This window comes from Filicampus tigris, chromosome 2 (assembly GCF_054856515.1).
Source record: "Filicampus tigris isolate MCC_2025a chromosome 2, RoL_Ftig_1.0, whole genome shotgun sequence".
Lineage (NCBI taxonomy): Eukaryota > Metazoa > Chordata > Actinopteri > Syngnathiformes > Syngnathidae > Filicampus > Filicampus tigris.
Window position 1 is genome coordinate 21,620,884 of NC_141218.1, and position 17,996 is coordinate 21,638,879.

Consider the following 17,996-nt stretch of genomic DNA (forward strand, 5'->3'; position numbering starts at 1 on the left):
AAGAGGAAGAGGAACCAGACAAGTTGATATGGGAATAACAAAATAAAAAAAGTAGGCGGTCTTAGTCAGAGCAAAGCTGTGATTGGTCAATTAAGAAGTGCATCACTTGTCGGTAGAGGCAGAAGATCCCAAAGTCTACTTAGTCTTGATAGCCTCCCATTTCATCTCAACAGAATATTTGACATAAAAATGAATACTATCAGCACATTAATGAAAAAGCTTTTTTTATTTATTTTTTATCAACTAGCGAGTTAAATCAGAATTTAAGGCTTGGGTTCCTGTGATGACAGTTGTAGTTTTTATTGGAATGTTGGCGTTATTTCCTCATTTGCAGTTTTATATGCCAGGAAATTTAGTGTTTTTAGGGGCTTTCCCCCATCCATCCATTTTCAATGGTGATTATCGTCATTGGGGTCATGGGTGAGCTAGAGCCGATCCCAAATGACTAAGTTCATTGTGCAAAAAGCGGTTAAAGGAATTAAAAGGAGATGTGTTTCTATGGTTGGAGTGAAATATTGGAATGATGCAAATATATATTGGAAAACCTGAATCACTTTTAGTTTTTAAAAAACTTGTTCGCAAAGCTATTTTTGAAAGTTGTAGGGAATGATTTGTATGATGATTTATTTATTGCCATTTTCATTTAGTCTTTTTTGTATTTGCATGAAATGTAAATAGGTAAATGCAGCTATACATTACTTCAAGGGGGAGAAAAGGCCTGGCTTAAATAAGCTTAGCTTCTGCCTGTGCCATTCTGTCATGGGATATTTGACTGTAATTTGTAGGGGTGGGAATCTATGGGTACCTCACGATTCGATCCGATTACAATTCAGAGGCTCACAATTCGATTCAATTCTGATTCAGAGTCCTATGATTCGATGTGATTCTGATTCCGATGCATCACTACATTGGCTTACATTTTATAGTTCATGGTAAAACACCGGAACCTTTTTAAAAACAAAAAAACTCAAGGAAGAGAAAGGATTTAGACTTCACACTTTGACTTCGCTGCGCTCGTATGAGGTTTTGCTTGTTCCACCATCTTGCCACGTATTATTTTAGCCTAGCACAGACACCTGACATGCAAACGCACTTAATCACTTGCACATGCTTTTGCTTCTTTTTTTAATTTAAACTTTAAATATCAATTAATAATACCTATGGATCGATTCAGAATCTTTTTAATACGGCGAACGATGCATCGAAAAAACGATTATTGTTCCCACCCCTAGTCATTAAAAAATATAAAATGTACTACTACAACTGCTACTTTGGGCAAGAGGTCGACAGCTAATCGCAGTGCTTGCAACAGTCACCCCCAACTATTTTATCTCAAAAAACAAATCTGAAATTGGGTTACAAACTCAGGAGCCAAACTTAATAAAATACAAAGAAATACAGCACAAGCTAATAATGGGAGAAAAATACATTCGAAAAAATAATTGCACCCTTGACAACAAAAGTGCTATCAGAATTTTATCTTGACAGACACTAGAAAAAATAAAAACACGTAATACAGCAAACACTTTCAGGTCCCTATCCTAAATTTGTGAAATCCAAAATTACATGATAAATTAAGGAACCTTGTAAACTATAGCGACTGTTCCTTAAAGCAGAAGTCAACTCAAACATATTTTTTTTCAAGAATATATTCCCAGCAGGCCCACTAGTGCCCACACGGAAGTCTGATTAATTTTGCGTTTGTGGAATAAGTGTTAATCCATTAGTTTTTAGCCATCTCTGGGGGCGGACATTTTGTCTTCTGTCGACTGAAAATGACATCACAACTGCTCACAACGCCCAATTACGGCTGACCTGTTTTCTGAATCTGAGCCGTGATTGGTCCTTGTGAGCAGTCATGATGCCATTTTCAGTCTCTGGCCGCCCCCAGAGATGGCTAAAAACAAATGGATTAACACTTATTCCACAAATGCAATATTTATCAGAATTCCCTGTTTCAACTAGTGGGTTTGCATAGAACATATTCTTGAAAAAACAATGTATGAGTTGACTTCCTTTTTAATGCTGTGATTGACCAAAACATAATGAATGCAGTTTCTGCTGCTTATACAGTATCTTAGCTATACGGTATACAGTATGTTGTATTAAAGTTTAGCTATCAAAGAATAAAAATGTCACAAATTTAAAACACAAGTGGCATATGCACGTATTTTGTCCATATCTAAGATAGCCATCTAGTTAGCAAATGCGTCGTCCTAAGTGGCCCCACTGAGTAGCACTGATGAAAAATTGTGGCCCCCTCCAGCACTTAAGCTATCCATCCCTGTCCTAGCCTGATGAAAAAAAAAATCCTATTTTAAATAATTGACGCCATTGAAGGGCTTTTGTAACCACCCAAAAATTCTTTAAAAAAAGCACATAAACCTCCAATATACATTATGCCCCACCCCACCGAAAAAAAACGGGAAATTGCTCCTCCCTAAAAAACAAAAACATAAAATATATTGATGAAATTGTGGGGGGAAAGAAAAAAAAAAAACACAAATAGGTAAATCCGCAGGTGCCAAACCGTGAATATGCAGGGGTCCACTGTAGCAGAGGAATAATTTTTGTAATTTCCCCTCAAAAGTTAAAAAAAAAAAATGTTTTTGATCAATTGGGGGGCCATGCACAGAGTTTGTGCATAGGCCATATACGGCCCACGGGCCTCGAGTTGCCAATCTCTGCTCTACAACATTAGATATGAATGCATTGAGAAATTGTGTAAATACAAAGTACTTGTGAACAGGGAACTTTGTCTAAATGTAAGTTAAAAAAAAAAAAAAAGATTAAAATAGCATAATTTCTCTTAGCACATTTTTTTCAGTTCCATAGGAAAGATACGGTTACCAAATATGACTTTTATTTTGCAAGTTGCTACATTGTAAGTAAATGGAAAAAAATCCTAAAGTTTAGGAGAAATAAAGATTATGTTCCCATTATGCAATCTGAATCCAAAAGTGAATTTCACAACAATAAAGAGCGTAGCGAGGAAAAAAAACATCCCAATTGTGAAAAATACAGTGGTGTTTTATTTGCAAATTAAAAAGCACCGACAATATTAGTTACACTGTAAAAATTATTGACAACAATTACAAATCTTTATCATACAGTCCAGGATATTATTAGTACCATCATTGCTGTTATGTGTTATCACGTTAATACTTTATATGGAGACAACAGTTGGCAGTGAGAGGACATGGGAGGAAACGATTGCATTGAATTTCCCTACAGCACTGACGTCGCGCACCAATGGAGAGCCAAACACATTCAAATAATTTAGGTCTACCAAAGGGGAGCCAGTTATGTACATTTACAGTCAGGGAGAAAAAGAAAAAAAAAAAAAAAACGACTGCCGTGTGCATTTTTTTCTTGCATCAGAACCTTGTACAAAACTATTGCGGTAAGAGCAGCTTTTTGTTTTCTGTTTTTGACATCTAGTTGCAGTGATAACACCTTCAAACCCCAAAACAAAACGTCTGGTGCGGTGTCGCTGGGCCGATTGTGGGAACGTTTGTCTTGACAACTTGACACATTTTCCAAAGAGACATCTTTTTACACTCCGTCGCTGACTAATTCATTACACAAAATGAGAGAAAAGATAAGAAAAGCATGGGAAAACGTGTTCTTTACACTGTCTGAGTCTCTCACAGAGCAGCTAGCTTATGATCTTCACATATTGGACTGGTTAACCAAATGCTCGTGTGCTATCCAGTTAGATGTACTGTATGTTGAGTACCGTTAAATATTGTGCTTTCGACATGAGTCCATCACTTCCTGCTTTCGCACCATTCAGTGGTCAAGTGATGGCAGGCAGCAGTTTGACGTCCCCTGCATTCGGTCTGAAGGAGGAATCTGATGTATAGTTTCGGTACATTCTACAAGTATCACAACTCTACAGAACAACGTCTGAGTAAAACAAAAATAAAACAGTCTTTCTAAAAAAAAAAAAACAAAAAAAAACCAAACAAACAAACAAAAAAAAACATCCAAATGGTAATAGTCCAATGGAGAGTATGTCCTGGCATTTGTAAATGGAATTACAAGATTCTAGCAAGGCCTATCAAAAGAAGGCTACAACATGCAGCCAGATGTCCAAAGTTCCTCATGTTTCAAAAGGCATTTACATCAAATGTCTTTTTGTTCCTCGGCGTAAAGTTCCGTGCTTTGAAACATCAGCACTTTGACGCAGGTTTTGGCTGTGGTCCATTTCCAGAACTGAAATGGTGAAGACTGAATCTGAAACTCAGCCTTCGCACGCGGTACGTTGTTGCTCTTTTCGTTCCAAGTTCATGCGTGGGAGAGAAGGTTCGACCATGGAGGGAGGGTGGGGGTGAGCGAGAGAATGCAGTCCCTCCTCCTCATTACGCTTCTTCCTCAAGGGCGTGAAGAGGACTTCGAGGTCCTGCCTTATCATACTGAAAGGTTCACGGCATCTCCAAGCTCGGAGAGAGGAGAGCTCCATCTTTGAATCCAATTGCTCACCAGCCCATTAGTTTCCTACACTTTATGGAAGATCACAGATGCAGAAGTGATTGTTTTGACTTCCAGCTGGGCGTCCCATCCTCAGAGCCTTATCGAGTAACGGTCTCCTTCAACGTGGTGGCGGCGCCGAGGCGGTGTCGAACGTGCGGGGCTGCTTTTCTCTCCCCGGTTGGGTTGCTACCTGGTGTGGACTAGCTCCTCTCTGAGCCAGCTGGGGAGCGGCTGACCCATCCTGTACAGCAGCTTGGACAGCTCAATGTTATGATCCCTGTAGTACTCCCTGAGGAATGCCAAAGACTGAAGGAAAGAGGGGGAGTAGATTAGCTAATTCAATCAATCTGGGCTCCGCCTAGACCTTGATCTAATTAAGACATTTGGAACAATCCTATGCTTCCGACGAGGGTCGAACCATTAATTGAATTCAAATTGACATCGCAATGTAGTAGAATGCAATTTTCAAATTGCAAAAGGCTGCAATTTGGACCAAGAAAATAAAAGCTGATTCATTTCGGTCAGTTGGTAGGATTTATTTTTGATATATACTGTATGTATATTTGATTATATTGTGTCTCGATAGCAACGAGGTCTGAAGGTTAGGGTGCATTTCACCACAAACAATCTAATGCCAACCTGCCTTTCTGGCAGCATGGCGCGATACACGAGCATTTAAAAAGGAAGCACGTTGTGGGATAAATAAAGATGAAATAAAAATCAATAAAACCAATTAAAGTTTCTACTTTAGTTTTCTTTAGCACAGTGCCATTCCCAATTTTAATGATCACTTCTACATTAAAAAAACGTTTCAAAAACACAATTTCTTTTTTTACTTGTATAGTTATACAGTATTCATTGTGCTACTATGCATAGTGTAATGTTTTTGGAATGTTTCATTTTAAAATGTACTAGATATTTATAGTTAAAAATTTTAAGGCGACAGTATCGCCTCCGATTTAAGTTGCACCATCCTTTAAAACATGTCAGGAATGTTGCTACAAGCTGCAAAGTTTAACCAAAGTTAAATGTATTATCATCCTGAATGTCTTAATTTTTAATTTGGGCATGCTGTACCTTAAAGAATTTTAGCTGTAAGATAATGGTGGTTTTATAAGAGCAGCTGCTTGATGGTGCGATATTCATAAGATCCAATTAGAAGACTAATTGTGACTACTATTGGTGACTAATCGACTAGCAAAAAAAGTCATTTGTGGCGATCCTGATTTTCACTCAACTTTTACAGCCCAGGAGTCCAAATACTTTTGTCTATGTTGCGTGGGTAAATGCCAAGGTTAAAATGATCATACCTCAGGATCCATGTCAGGGTACCTGCGCCCTTTACTTTTCCCCAGACACTTTGTCTTCCCACCCTCCAGCAGCTGGCACCAGAAACCCTTCTTGGGGTCAAACCTGTATCAGAAAAAAAAACACAAAAAACCCAAAACATCTCATGTATTATACATTTAAGTGTTAATATGGCCTGCGTATAGAAGACTAAGTGCAAAAACAGGGCTAAAATCTACGGACCTATTAGTTCACCAGCAAGGACGGGACAAAAATTAATTAATTAATTAAAAAGGAATATGATTTCTTGGCGGTAATTACCGCTCGCTCTACTAAATTTTTGCGCAATTCATGGCAAAATAACGCTAGGTCACTAGGTAGTGAGTTGCCAGTCACGGCAAAATAACCATGCATAAAAATGAAGCTTTAATGTGAATGCTATGGACACATTTCCGCTATACTTAAGGGGAGGAAAACATGGGATGCTTGATTTTAGTAGAAGGGAAGGAATGTGGGCACAATAAGATAGCGAGGAAAAACACAGCAAACCTGAAATGACACATCGCAGTTCACCCCAAAGACATTGTAGTAAGTTAACAAAAACTAAAATGACTAAAATGTTAACAATTATTGTTGGCTAAGACTAGACTAGTAAAATTGTTTTCTTGGACTAAAAGACTAAAATGCTCAACTTATAGTCGACTAAAACTTGACTTAGTAAAAACGGGATGAGGTTGACCAAATGTGATAAAAACGAATAAGTATGATCTAAACTGGACTAAAAATAATTGTCGTGACTCCTCGAAGGATGTCGGTAATGTCCGCCAGTAATGGCGGACGCCGTCGAAGTGAAAAAGACGACGCGCTTGTGGACTTTGAACCAGTGGAACCAGTCCAATGTGAAATATGGTTACGATATATGTTTGTAGACAATGACGATATCGATGTCTTTGTAACAGAATAGAGGGTGGTATTTACCACTCGATTTTTAAAAAATTTAAAATAATGCTTCTCTTGCACTGTTAAAAAAATTAAGTTATTTTTACATCTTTGATTCAAACAGTAACGATTAATAAACATGGGACAGTTTGAATGCCACAAATCTAAGCTTTCAATTCCTTTTGGAATTATGTTTTATCTGCGACAGGGGCTGAGATATTATTTATTTTCTTGGTGTTGAATTTCCGGGAAAACTTTTTTCAGGTTTTCGAGGATGATTCCAAAGATGGCCTTAGGTTTTAAAGAGATGTTTAGAAAGGTGCTTTAGGCCTTAATGGGTTAACACACAATGGCGGCTGTGGCTCTCCTTTTAACCTTTGTCACTTGTTCCATAGATATTATACTACTGGGAATAAGATTATCTTAATATAAGAAAACCATAATTCTATAGGTGTAGGTTGTATAAATACACATACAGTATTATGCTTTTTTGGGGTGGCGGTGGGCGTACTAGCTAGCTAGTTTGCTTAAATGTTCCTGTTCTATTAGCAAATAATTTTACTTAAGTACTATGTTCCTCATTCCATTACTCCCCCCCCAAACTGTTTACAAATTCTAGCAAATTGGTGGTTGGTGAGTATTCCAGAACAGATATGTATTCTACCTTTGAGGTTCCACTGTGAAGGATTCAAGCAGGTGCATACTCACGCTAGGATCTTGTGGTAGTTGATGATGTTAGTTAAGCCTAAGAACTTCTGGATTTTATCCATAACCGAGGCGGGCTCGCTTTTCAGCATCTGCCCATCCAAGACCAGCAGCTGGGTAAGATGACACAAACATTGTAGAAGAGAAAAGTCATCTCTTTGTGTAGCGCAATGGTTCAATGGATGCCTGACTACATACAGTATACTGTCCATACCTGGCTGGAATGGTAGTAGTTGAGCCAGCGCTCCAGGTGCATGGCGTACCAGCCTGGCATCAGACATCGATTCTGGAGGACCCGGAGCTTGGCCGGACTCTCGTGGCCGGCGGTGATGACATCATGGAACGAGAATTTCAGCGCTACAGGATCATCGTGGGCTCTTTGGTGCTGTGAGTGTGAAATTGATTGTTTCATTCGAAACCGCACAGCTTCAGCCAAGATGCCAAAATGTTCGTCATTTGAAAGGTGTACTGGATCTAATGAGGCGTGGTATCATCGGTCCTACCCACCTGGTACCAAGAGTACGCTCTGTCGGCTGGGTTGATGAGGATGGTGACAATCTTGGCTTTGGGCAGGAGCGCCGCGGCCCTCTGAGCAGCCACCTCAGAATCAAAGTAGTTGGCACTCTTCTCAAAGTAGTAGTCAGAACTAGCGTTGGAGGGCAGCGGGAAGTACTCCATATACCTGACAGCACACAAACACTGGGAGTTAATGGCGGTCACAGTTGATCAGGTGCAATTTGTTTTCTGTGGATGCTGCCGTTCCCCGCACACACAGTTTGACGCCCACTAAGCATCAGATGCAGAGGGAAAAGCTTTTCAATCCTGAACTCTCTTTGACGCTTTTCTCATTGAACCTTTTGAAATTCCGTGCAAATGTGTGGCTGTGGGTAGATGTAAATATCAGTTAGCTTGGGGGTGTCCTTCATTAATGAGTGCGTTTGTGGTGGTCGTCCCTGGTATAAATTTACATTTCTAATGCACCGTTTGCACAGAAATTCCCTTATAATCACTAGACTGTTGCTTTACATTATTTTCACAGTAGAATTCAACAATTTGCACAGAACTGCCATCCTGCTGTCTTCCCAGTTAAGTTGGAATAAATATGCTTTTAAATGGCAGGCTGCAATCAAATTCTCCTCTGTGGCATAATACCATTTGACATGACTCATCTCTGGAACATCTGTCTGTTCTTATTTTCAAAATACCCACTTTAGAAAGAGTCTGAGGTGCATCATTTCACAAACCGGTATTTTTTTATCTATTTTTTTACATACTGTAATTATTCTTCAATATGGCCAATCATTGCACTTTTCGTCATTTATAATTAACTTAGCACACAGGCAGTTAAACTGGTGAATACATTATTGAATCATGTGTAACTTAAAAATATATGAAACAATTTGACAATGCTTCCCAAAATCCCTGTTCTGCTTGACATGTTTTTTTTTTCACCAAAAACTTGTTTTCTCCACTTTTTGGTTAGAAGCAGGTGTTTCTGGTGCAATCAACCTATGTTCTACTGCTAACTAAAAATGTAAAAAGCTAAAACTTCATTTTATGGGCTTTGAAATATCAGTCCAAATGTTCTAAAATGGCTGACAATAGGGAACGCCGCTTTGAAAAAAGGCTGGCAGTGAATTAGCTAAAAAAGTGGCTTACAGATGATTGTACTATTATTATTTTTTAATTCTATTATTTATATTATATTATTTTATACTCGAAGTGTGCATGTAAATGCAGCAACGACTCTCGGAACATCTTCCGCCTCCTGGGCTAAACTTAGCTCCTCGCCGACTTGTAAAACTTGTTGCTTAGTCAAGACGTGTCATTTCATCATAGTTCCAAGATGCCCCAAGTAGGACTATTTTTCTATTAGACGGGGTTTTGGCGCCATCTTGTGGCATCTTCTGAAAGAACATAACACAACTGCAAAACAGCACATAGTTTGCACTATGACCTGAGTGTGCCTTCTTACCAATCGATGCCTCTGTGGTAGTTGTGGCCATTGAAGAACTGGATCTCCTCAAAAGTCTCCTTGCTTGGGTAGTTACTGGTAAGGTCGGGGTGCATGCTAAGAAACAGGTAGAGCGCCGTTGTGCCTGAGAGGACAGAAAAAGACAGAGTGGAGTTGACAGCAGGGAGGAAATAAAGAGCAAGAAAAGAGGATTAAGAGAGGGCAAATCCAATTACTTTGTACCTCGTACAGTGAAGACTGACACTTGTGTTAATGGAAACTGCATAACAGAGCAGTAACACCTTAATAACAAACCGGTGCCCATTGAAGAAGCAATATCTAATTTCCTGAGAGCTAATCAGATGCTTTCAGGGCTAACCGACAGGAGGACGCGGCATCATGTTGCCGGCAACCTGTAGGTGGGGATGAAGGACAGCTTCTCACCTGTCTTCTGAGGCCCAATGACGAGTAGTTTGGGGAAGCGGTCACATGTTTTTTCTTTGGACCAGATGTCTTTATGCCTTTTGTCCTCACATGGATCCTGTAGTCATAAAACCAAAAAAAAAAAAAAAAAAAAGAAAGCCCAATAAAAATAGTAAATTCACGAAAATGAAAACAGCAAATGAATGAATATGTTAAAGCACAGTTGAATGACTGCTTGATGCCACGGAAGATTCATCGAAATAATGGCTTCCAACAATTACCGACCAATTTCTTTTTGACTGAATGTAACCCCTTTAAAACAAAACTAGCAATTACTGCCCTTTAAATTGGCCCACTAAAGCATAAGTGAAAGAAAGCGAAAAGTGGCTTTGGAAAAACAAAAAAGGAAAACAATCCCAAATCAGCGCTGTGTTCTCGCCTGCCAGAGTGGATCTCTCTCAGATGGGAACAGGCTGAAGTATTTCTGGGCCAGCTGCACTGGCGGGAGGGTCTGCATCTTCAAATTTGTCCAGGTCTTGACAAACATCATCAGGCTTTTAAAAGTGTAGAGGCCAAGACGGTCGTTCCCGTAGTTGGACAAATGGGTCATGAAGATGCTGATCTGTTGGGAGAGAAGTTGCTGTCAGAAGGGAAGATTAAACTGTGCGATGAAAAACAGTTGTTGAGGTCAGAAAGGATCAGCCAAACAGTGACAAAACACTCTAATGGAAAAACTGATGAATTCTTAGTAGCTTTGAGACAAAAGCAGATTTTAAAACACAACATTCTCCATTTTATGGAATCCAAGAAAACCACTCAGCATCATTGAAACCCTATCGCTACATAATACTCCGATTTTGGAGATAAAACAAAATCAATTATGGTCAGAGAACCCCCAATACCGGACTAGACGCCACAAGGACACAGACTGGAATTAATTTTCAGGATGACGTATGGCTGGAGAAGGCCAACAGCTGGGATGCGATGAAGATAGTAAGGCAGCAAATATGCAACTGCTACTGCAACTTTTAGTGCAAGCAGTAAATCTTTGTGTGATTAGCTAGTAAAGGGCAAGATAACCAGAATGCATAGTTGTGTGGAACAGGGTGAAACACATTTGGAATAAGCACACGAGAGACAACTATAGAGCACAGCAAAGCACAAAAATGTGTCGCCGAATGACTCACCGGTGAGTCATTTTTCTGCCCCTTATTTAAATTCAGATTAACATCACCGGTTAAGCGAGCTCCCGAACGTGTCAGGCAAACGCTGCGTTTGGACCTACTGGGTTCAGCAGAACCGTGAGGAAGAGTTCTCCCCCGTTGATGAGCTTGTCCAGCTCATTGGGGCTGCCTGGGTAGTCTTTATAGAAGATGGTGTGTGTGAAAAGACCGCACGTCTGCCTGGGCAGCACCTGTGAGAACACACACATAAAGTCAACAAACCGACTGGCGGAAATGAAATAAAAACCACGCACGCACACAGTACACACCAAATGCTTTCATCCAACTAAAAACACACATTGTCAGCCCTCCGCTGAGACGGAGAGCCGTGCAGCTCGGACTCCTGGCAGTTAGCCCATATATTGTTTGCTCCCAATAACGTCCATATTAAGCAACTCATCTAGCCAAAGCAAACCTCTCATTCACATCCACGTCTGTATGGAAATAGATGGGATTGCATTTACAGTTTGAAGTGTCTGGGGGACTGCATATCAATCATCGCTAAGCAGGGGAGACGAGTCCATTCAGACTACCTCAAGGACGGGGAGGACAGCGCAGAGACCACACAGGGCCCCGCTGAATGCCAAGACTACAAAGAAACTGGACTGAGGCTGCACAGTTTTCCATCAGCTATGAAGGTCACCCACGGACAGAAGAAGATACGATTATTTTTGGTTCCTTTTGAACATTTTGAATGTAATTTATTCGGTTCTGATTCTGATTAGGCAATTTAATACAGTGGACCCCCGCATACTTGCGGTTTGGCAGTCACAAAGACAACTCTTTACACATACTGTGCATTTTTAAACCTGTCTTCAGTTTTTCAAAGAACACCTCGACTATTTGTGATTTTTGTGACGTGCCAAAACAAAAGTCTGCACATTTTTTAAATTTGGTGTCAAAATACAGTCTGCGGTATATACGTTTATTGTCCATCCATCCATCCATCCATTTTTGGTACTGCTTATTCTAAGCAGATTGTAGCATAGCCATAATTGAGGCAATGAACAATTACTGATGGCTGTATATTACGCCAAAAATGACATCCAACTAGTTAGGGGTGGGAACGATCGTTTTTTCGATGCATCGTTCGGCGTATTAACAAGATTCTGAATCTATTCATAGGTATTAATAATTGATATTTAAAGTTTAAATAAAAAAGAAAAAAAACAAAAGCATGCGCAAGTGATTAAGTGCGTTTGTACGTCAGGTGTCTGTGCTAGGCTAAGCTAATACGTGACAAGATGGCGGAACAAGCAAAACCACATACGAGCGCAGCGAAGTCAAAGTGTGAAATCTAAATCCTTTTTCTTCCTTGAGTTTTTTTGTTTTGAAAAAGGTACCCATGTTTTGCATGGACTATAAAATGAAAGCCAATGTAGTGATGCATTGGAAACAGAATCGCATCGAATCATAGGACTCGGAATTGTAATTGAATCAGATTGTGGGCCTCTGAATTGTAATCGTATCGAATCGTGAGGTACCCATAGATTCCCAACCCTACAACAAGTCTGTTCAAACAAATTTCTGTGGCGCAAGGCAGAAGGCTCTGGTGCTGCTCATCAAATCACAAACCATTTAAAAAGACAAGCCTAACAACAAGCCTCCATCAACAATTCCAGGGCTCTAGAGTAACTTTTTTTTTTTTTTTAACAAGGAAGGCCCTTAAAGGGTCTTCTTTTTATGTTGTATTTTGATGTTTTTATTAAGAATGCAACTCAAAGTGCTGTTCATGTGTGAAAAGTGCTATATAAATAACATTTTATTTGATTTAGCTAAATAGGCTATGATTATTAGCCTAGCATTATTGTTTGAAATTCAATGCTGCGCAATGCTGTAAATTACGCACGATGAGAAAATCTATTTGTTTCATATTTTCTGCTAGCACTGAGAGCCACGTACGTCATAGTGGGTTGGTGTCCCACCTTGTCAAATTAGCATTATTTCTTGTCACAGTGTGACGTGTACTAGTAAGCACAACTAAGGTACATTTAATAAATCATCAAATGCAAGTGAATTTATAGTAAGATTGACTTGATTAGCTGTTTTCCAAGAGGACGTGGCATGTTCATTCATCGACAAAGTTGTGCTAGCTGATGGCGTAGTCGGTAGAGCACCCGCAATTTTTGAAAAATATTATTCTGTGAAAAAGTATTGTTTACAGTATGTATGATAATCATTGTATTGTAGCTTTAGTTACTGTTGGCTGTAACCACTTTTAAGGGGCAGCTGGTGATGTACAGATGCTAGTCTTCGTTATACTGGACAGCTGTACTCAGGCAGATGTCTCATGCGAGGAAGGCTACAGTGTCATCTTGCGCACTGAAGAATATAGGACGAGATTTATTGCTGGCCAAGAAAGAGGTGAATGCAAAATAACTGGAGGAGGTGGAAGGAAGGAGATCATTAATGAATGAAGGATAGCGCATGTAAACGGTGAAGGAGAACGTTGATGGATGGATGGCCAGACGCCAGAGGTAACGAGGTAATGAGGCCTCGTGGATGCCTGGGTGTGGAAGAAAAGTGCTCTTACGCTAATGCCGCTGTGGATGAAACCTCGCCGAAAGCGCGCCGGCTTGAGGTGCGGGTATTCCTCGGTGCTAGTCACTTTGATGCTCCAAACCTTCTTCCAGGCGTCATACAGCTGCAAGTGGACAGGGTAGACGCCTGAATGGTGCGGTGCCACAGCATAGCCCATGTTGATAGGGATTCCATGCTCCTGGACATCAAGGGAACAATGGGAGAGGGAAAAGGTCAGGAACGACCTGGGTTTTAAATCAGGCCTCTACACTCTTAGAATTAAAAGGTACAGTGAGAGTCTGCAAAAAGTCTGCAGTGTATTACAACTAGAAATGTATTAGACCAGCACACAATGAGAGGTTTATGCCACCGCTGCCCTAAATGAAGAGCACTGGTAATTGCCAAAAATCATTTTTGGGCGTTTCTGCGGTTGGATAAGTTTCCAGAATCTCTTCAAACAAAAGGATATTTTTAGTGCTAAAATACAATTATTTGTGAAATTTCAAATGCATAAAAGAGATGCAAAAAAAAATTTCTGGTTGATGATGTCAAATAAGTTATTTGCATTCCTAAACCGAAAATAAAACAAAAATGTTTTGTTTGAAATTCCTCATTCCTTTTTTTTTTGTAATTGTAAAATAACGAAAGCTCACTAAAAATCAAAGAGCCGTATGGTCTCTGGGACAAATTCACTGTGTTCCAAATTATTCTACGAGGAAGGTTTTGCATATCGTTGCTAACGGGTGGAAAAGGTTTACAACACTTAAAAATATTAAATTGACCATATTCTGACATACGAGGTTTTCATCCGACAGCGGAGATATGCTAGTTTCTCCTTTCTATCGATATCAACTGATATCAACCTTAGACGGGTTTGCTAATTCATGTTACTGGTGAGCCGACTCAAAGGAAAAAAACTAAAAAAAAAAAATCACTAACGGAGGCTGTCACAGTTTTGAAGCATAATGGGGAAATAGGTTCTTTCTGCTGATGACAATCGCGGAACAGCCCAATGCTTTGTAAAAACAAACAATAGACATTTTTTTTTTAAAATCATGGTGCTGTGACATCATTTGTGCGCGACTCAAAGAGCAAATGAGTTAGTTCCAATATAGGCGTCTTAAGCAAAGTTTCCATGAGGCAAATGCACGAGAGCAGCTGTTAAAAAGCCACTGATGATCAGCAAGCAGGTATTTAAAGCTTGCTGGTGTCTCTGGAGTGCCAAGAACCTCTCGATGCAGGTCCCCCCCCGAAGGAATGCAATCACGCACTGAGCTGAATTTTTGCCACCCCTCACCAACAGCAATAGATGATATCTTTAAAACACAGAACTGTGGCACATACTATGCCACTGACACCAATTCTAAAAGGTGTGTAAAGGTGTAACAATATACTTTTTTCCATGTGTTTAAATAGCAAAACCTTGTCACTATGGCTGCTTGAAAATGGAAGATGGGAGCTAAGATAGTTGTGATTATAATGCCAAGTCAGCCGTGTCAGATGAGATAAGGAAAACTAAACAAGGCAGAATGCTCAGGAAACCTCCTTCCTCTTTTTTGATGGCATGTACTGCACCCTCCCTTATTCCCCCCCAACATCAACTCACCACGGCAAACTTTTTGTTGAGCAGCATCTGCTCAGCCAGCACAGACTGGTTGTGGAAGAGATGCGGCTGCATGTGGCTCCACATGTGAGGAAACCACCAGAACTCCTTCACATAGGAAAGCAGCAGGTCATCGCCCAGGTCTTCCTCATCTGATCCTGAATATTCAGAGGAGGTGGGCGGGGCGAGGAGGATGGTAAGGGGAGGTTAAGAGGAAGTGTTCAAAATAGGAAAAAAAAAGTAAGAAAGAGGGAAGGTGAAATGGGGTGAATGATTTGAGAAAGGAATGAGTCAGAAGAGCACAGTTCAAATATTAGTGCGGCAGGACGTAGATGATAAGGTGTTAAGAAAAGAGAACACAAAAATTCAGGGTGTAAAGGTGATTAAGAGGAATAAAAATATGAGCTCCAAATCCACCACATCAAAGCGTTATTTTATTCAGTGTCATGGTCTTGCTCGTCGCACGAGGAGCCTTACCAGCGTGAAAGAATTTCCCTGAGAAGCCCAGATTGAAGGTGAAGTTGGGAACATGGGTGCGCATCTCCCTCTGCGTTTCCAGCAGGGCCTGAACACACAGTGGGAGGAGACGAGTGTGAGCGAGGAGCGAGCGCATTGATGAGGCAGCACAGAGACGACGACGACGACGCACACGGGCCCGCATGCATATTTCATCCTGTTAGCTTGCTTTCAGTAAACATCCACCGACCCTTCCCTGTTGCCTCACTCACTCCTCTCCTCCATTCCGTTTGATATTTGGCTCTCCTCTGATTTGGGGTGTTTGCTTCATTTGATCTGCTCGCTGGTTGACACTCCCAGCACACACCCGCTCACACATTTCACCATCTTGTCATGGCGCGATGTATTCCTAAAAGTTGGCTGCGGCGTCGCCCACGAGGAAGCTTTTGTGCATCTCCTCCACAACTTTTCCTACATCCTCTACCTCAACTTGTGAGGGGGTCTGTTCCACTGCGAGGGGACACGGGTAAGGAGCTTTTCAACATTCTTTCTATGTCCCCGGGCCCCTGAAATATTCATCGCTGTGGAGCTTCTGTGACTGTGTGAGAGTTGGGCCTGTCAGCTTTGAACGGCCTACAGGGACAAACGCATTCAAAAGGAAAAGCCGATAGAGAAGAGGCGCTGTCAATATGACTGGCGCGGCGTGCCACCGAGAGGTAACTTTTTATTACAGCAAACAGATGGTTGACAACTACTGTGTGATACATTTTAAAAGTGAATTGAGTTTTACAGTTGTTCCACTTAGAATGACAAGCGTGCACGGTGCGCGCGCACGCACGCACACACACACACACACACGCAAACCCACCTTTACGTCAGGCACCTTCATGCGGGTGCCCTCTTTTCCCACAAAGATGTCATCCACATCTACCAGGATGTAGCGTTCCAGGGACAACGAGAGCCTCTTCCCGGTAAGAAAGGCCACGGCATCCACAAACACCAGCTTATGAAGCCAGAAGACCAAGTTATTCCCAAACAGGACCCTCTGGATGCCATCATGAAGGCCCAAGTCCTGCACCACCGAAGGGAGCAGAGCAGCATTCTGTCCCATGGACGGAATGCTCTCGGCCGATTGGGTCTTGGCCAGCAACACGGGCTCGTACGTCGAGTGGTTGGATTGGAAGACGGTCCAGTCATCTCCAGGGAGAGGCCCGGGCAGCGGCTGCCCGGATCGGGTGATAAAGAGCAAGGGTGACTTGGGGTTGACCGTGCAGTCCTTTAGACCCAAGTTGGAGTGGAGAAACAGGGGGAATCCTTTCAGCTGTGCGCTCAGCAGACTGTTCTCATTGGCCTGATCAAAAGAAGAGAGAAATCACACCAATTCATCACACAACACAGTGACGAGGACAGAAATGTATCGGGTATAATTCCCATTTTCCTCCCATCATGTGTGAAATAAGGGATGTCAGGCCTACTCGGATGTGAACGCATGAGGCAGCTTCTACCTGCTATGCTCAATCTGCTCTGATCTGAGACTGCAGACAAAATGAATAAGCCTCCTGCTGTGTCCTTTAACATTCAAAGACGGGAGGGTTCAGCGTTCGTATTCATTGAAACATTCCTCTCCTACAATCCCCATTCTCCAGGTCACTCACGTCTTCATTGCCATGGCTGCAAACTTCCACTTAGGTGCTTTTGTGTGTCGAGGTGTTTTTCATGCACCATCATCTATTCTACTACTCTACTAACACATGCTATTACATTAAATATTCATTGACAGCTTATTGACAGGAAATTGTATGTGATGTTTTAAATAGAATTTTAATCCTGTCAGTGAGAAACACTTCAGCATGCCCCTTCTCGTATTCACAACAATTCACATGATCAATGTGTTTCTAAGCATGCAGGAACATGGTCTTATGTCATTGAAAAGCCCCACTACCTGAGTGTATAAAAGTAGAACCCTTATGAGAAGCCCGTTTGATGTGAATGTAAATATTGTGTTTAATGCAATAATAATAATATGAATTTTAAAAAAAATAAATATGATGTAATGCAGAAAACATGACCTAACTTGGTGTATGGAAAACAAAAACAAAACATTTTCCACACTGCAATGCTAACTTCTTTCAATAGATAAAAAAAAATAAAATACATGAAATTATCATCTATCGTGGTTCCTAATAGGGCTGTGCAATTAATCAAAATTCAATTACGATTATTACACTCTACCATTACAAAATTGGCATAATCGTAAAAAATGGTTATTAATACTAATTTTGAGTTGTTTTGAGGCATGCCCACACAAGTTGCTCCGCCGTGCCGCCCTCTCCTAGCTAGCTAGCTAGCTAGCTAGCCAACCAGCCCGAACCCTGCAAGTCACACTGCACACACTCCTACTCAACTTTTT

The 17,996-nt window shown here is 40.9% G+C and overlaps 1 protein-coding gene across 1 annotated transcript in view; it reads right to left on the reverse strand.

Annotated features, from left to right (window-relative positions):
* Positions 1–3,009: 3,009 nt before the first annotated feature.
* ndst1a (N-deacetylase/N-sulfotransferase (heparan glucosaminyl) 1a) overlaps positions 3,010–17,996 on the reverse strand; it is a 56,157-nt gene continuing 41,170 nt past the window's right edge. Inside the window, exons 3-15 of the mRNA XM_086023629.1 lie at positions 16,455–16,937; positions 15,608–15,695; positions 15,134–15,288; positions 13,541–13,726; positions 11,070–11,198; positions 10,224–10,406; positions 9,806–9,902; positions 9,383–9,506; positions 7,915–8,089; positions 7,622–7,792; positions 7,411–7,520; positions 5,787–5,889; positions 3,010–4,782 (exon numbers count right to left, since the gene is read on the reverse strand). Coding sequence (XP_085879755.1) covers positions 4,663–4,782; positions 5,787–5,889; positions 7,411–7,520; positions 7,622–7,792; positions 7,915–8,089; positions 9,383–9,506; positions 9,806–9,902; positions 10,224–10,406; positions 11,070–11,198; positions 13,541–13,726; positions 15,134–15,288; positions 15,608–15,695; positions 16,455–16,937 — 2,124 coding nt within the window. The 3' untranslated portion in view covers positions 3,010–4,662. The remainder of the gene's footprint in view (positions 4,783–5,786; positions 5,890–7,410; positions 7,521–7,621; positions 7,793–7,914; positions 8,090–9,382; positions 9,507–9,805; positions 9,903–10,223; positions 10,407–11,069; positions 11,199–13,540; positions 13,727–15,133; positions 15,289–15,607; positions 15,696–16,454; positions 16,938–17,996) is intronic.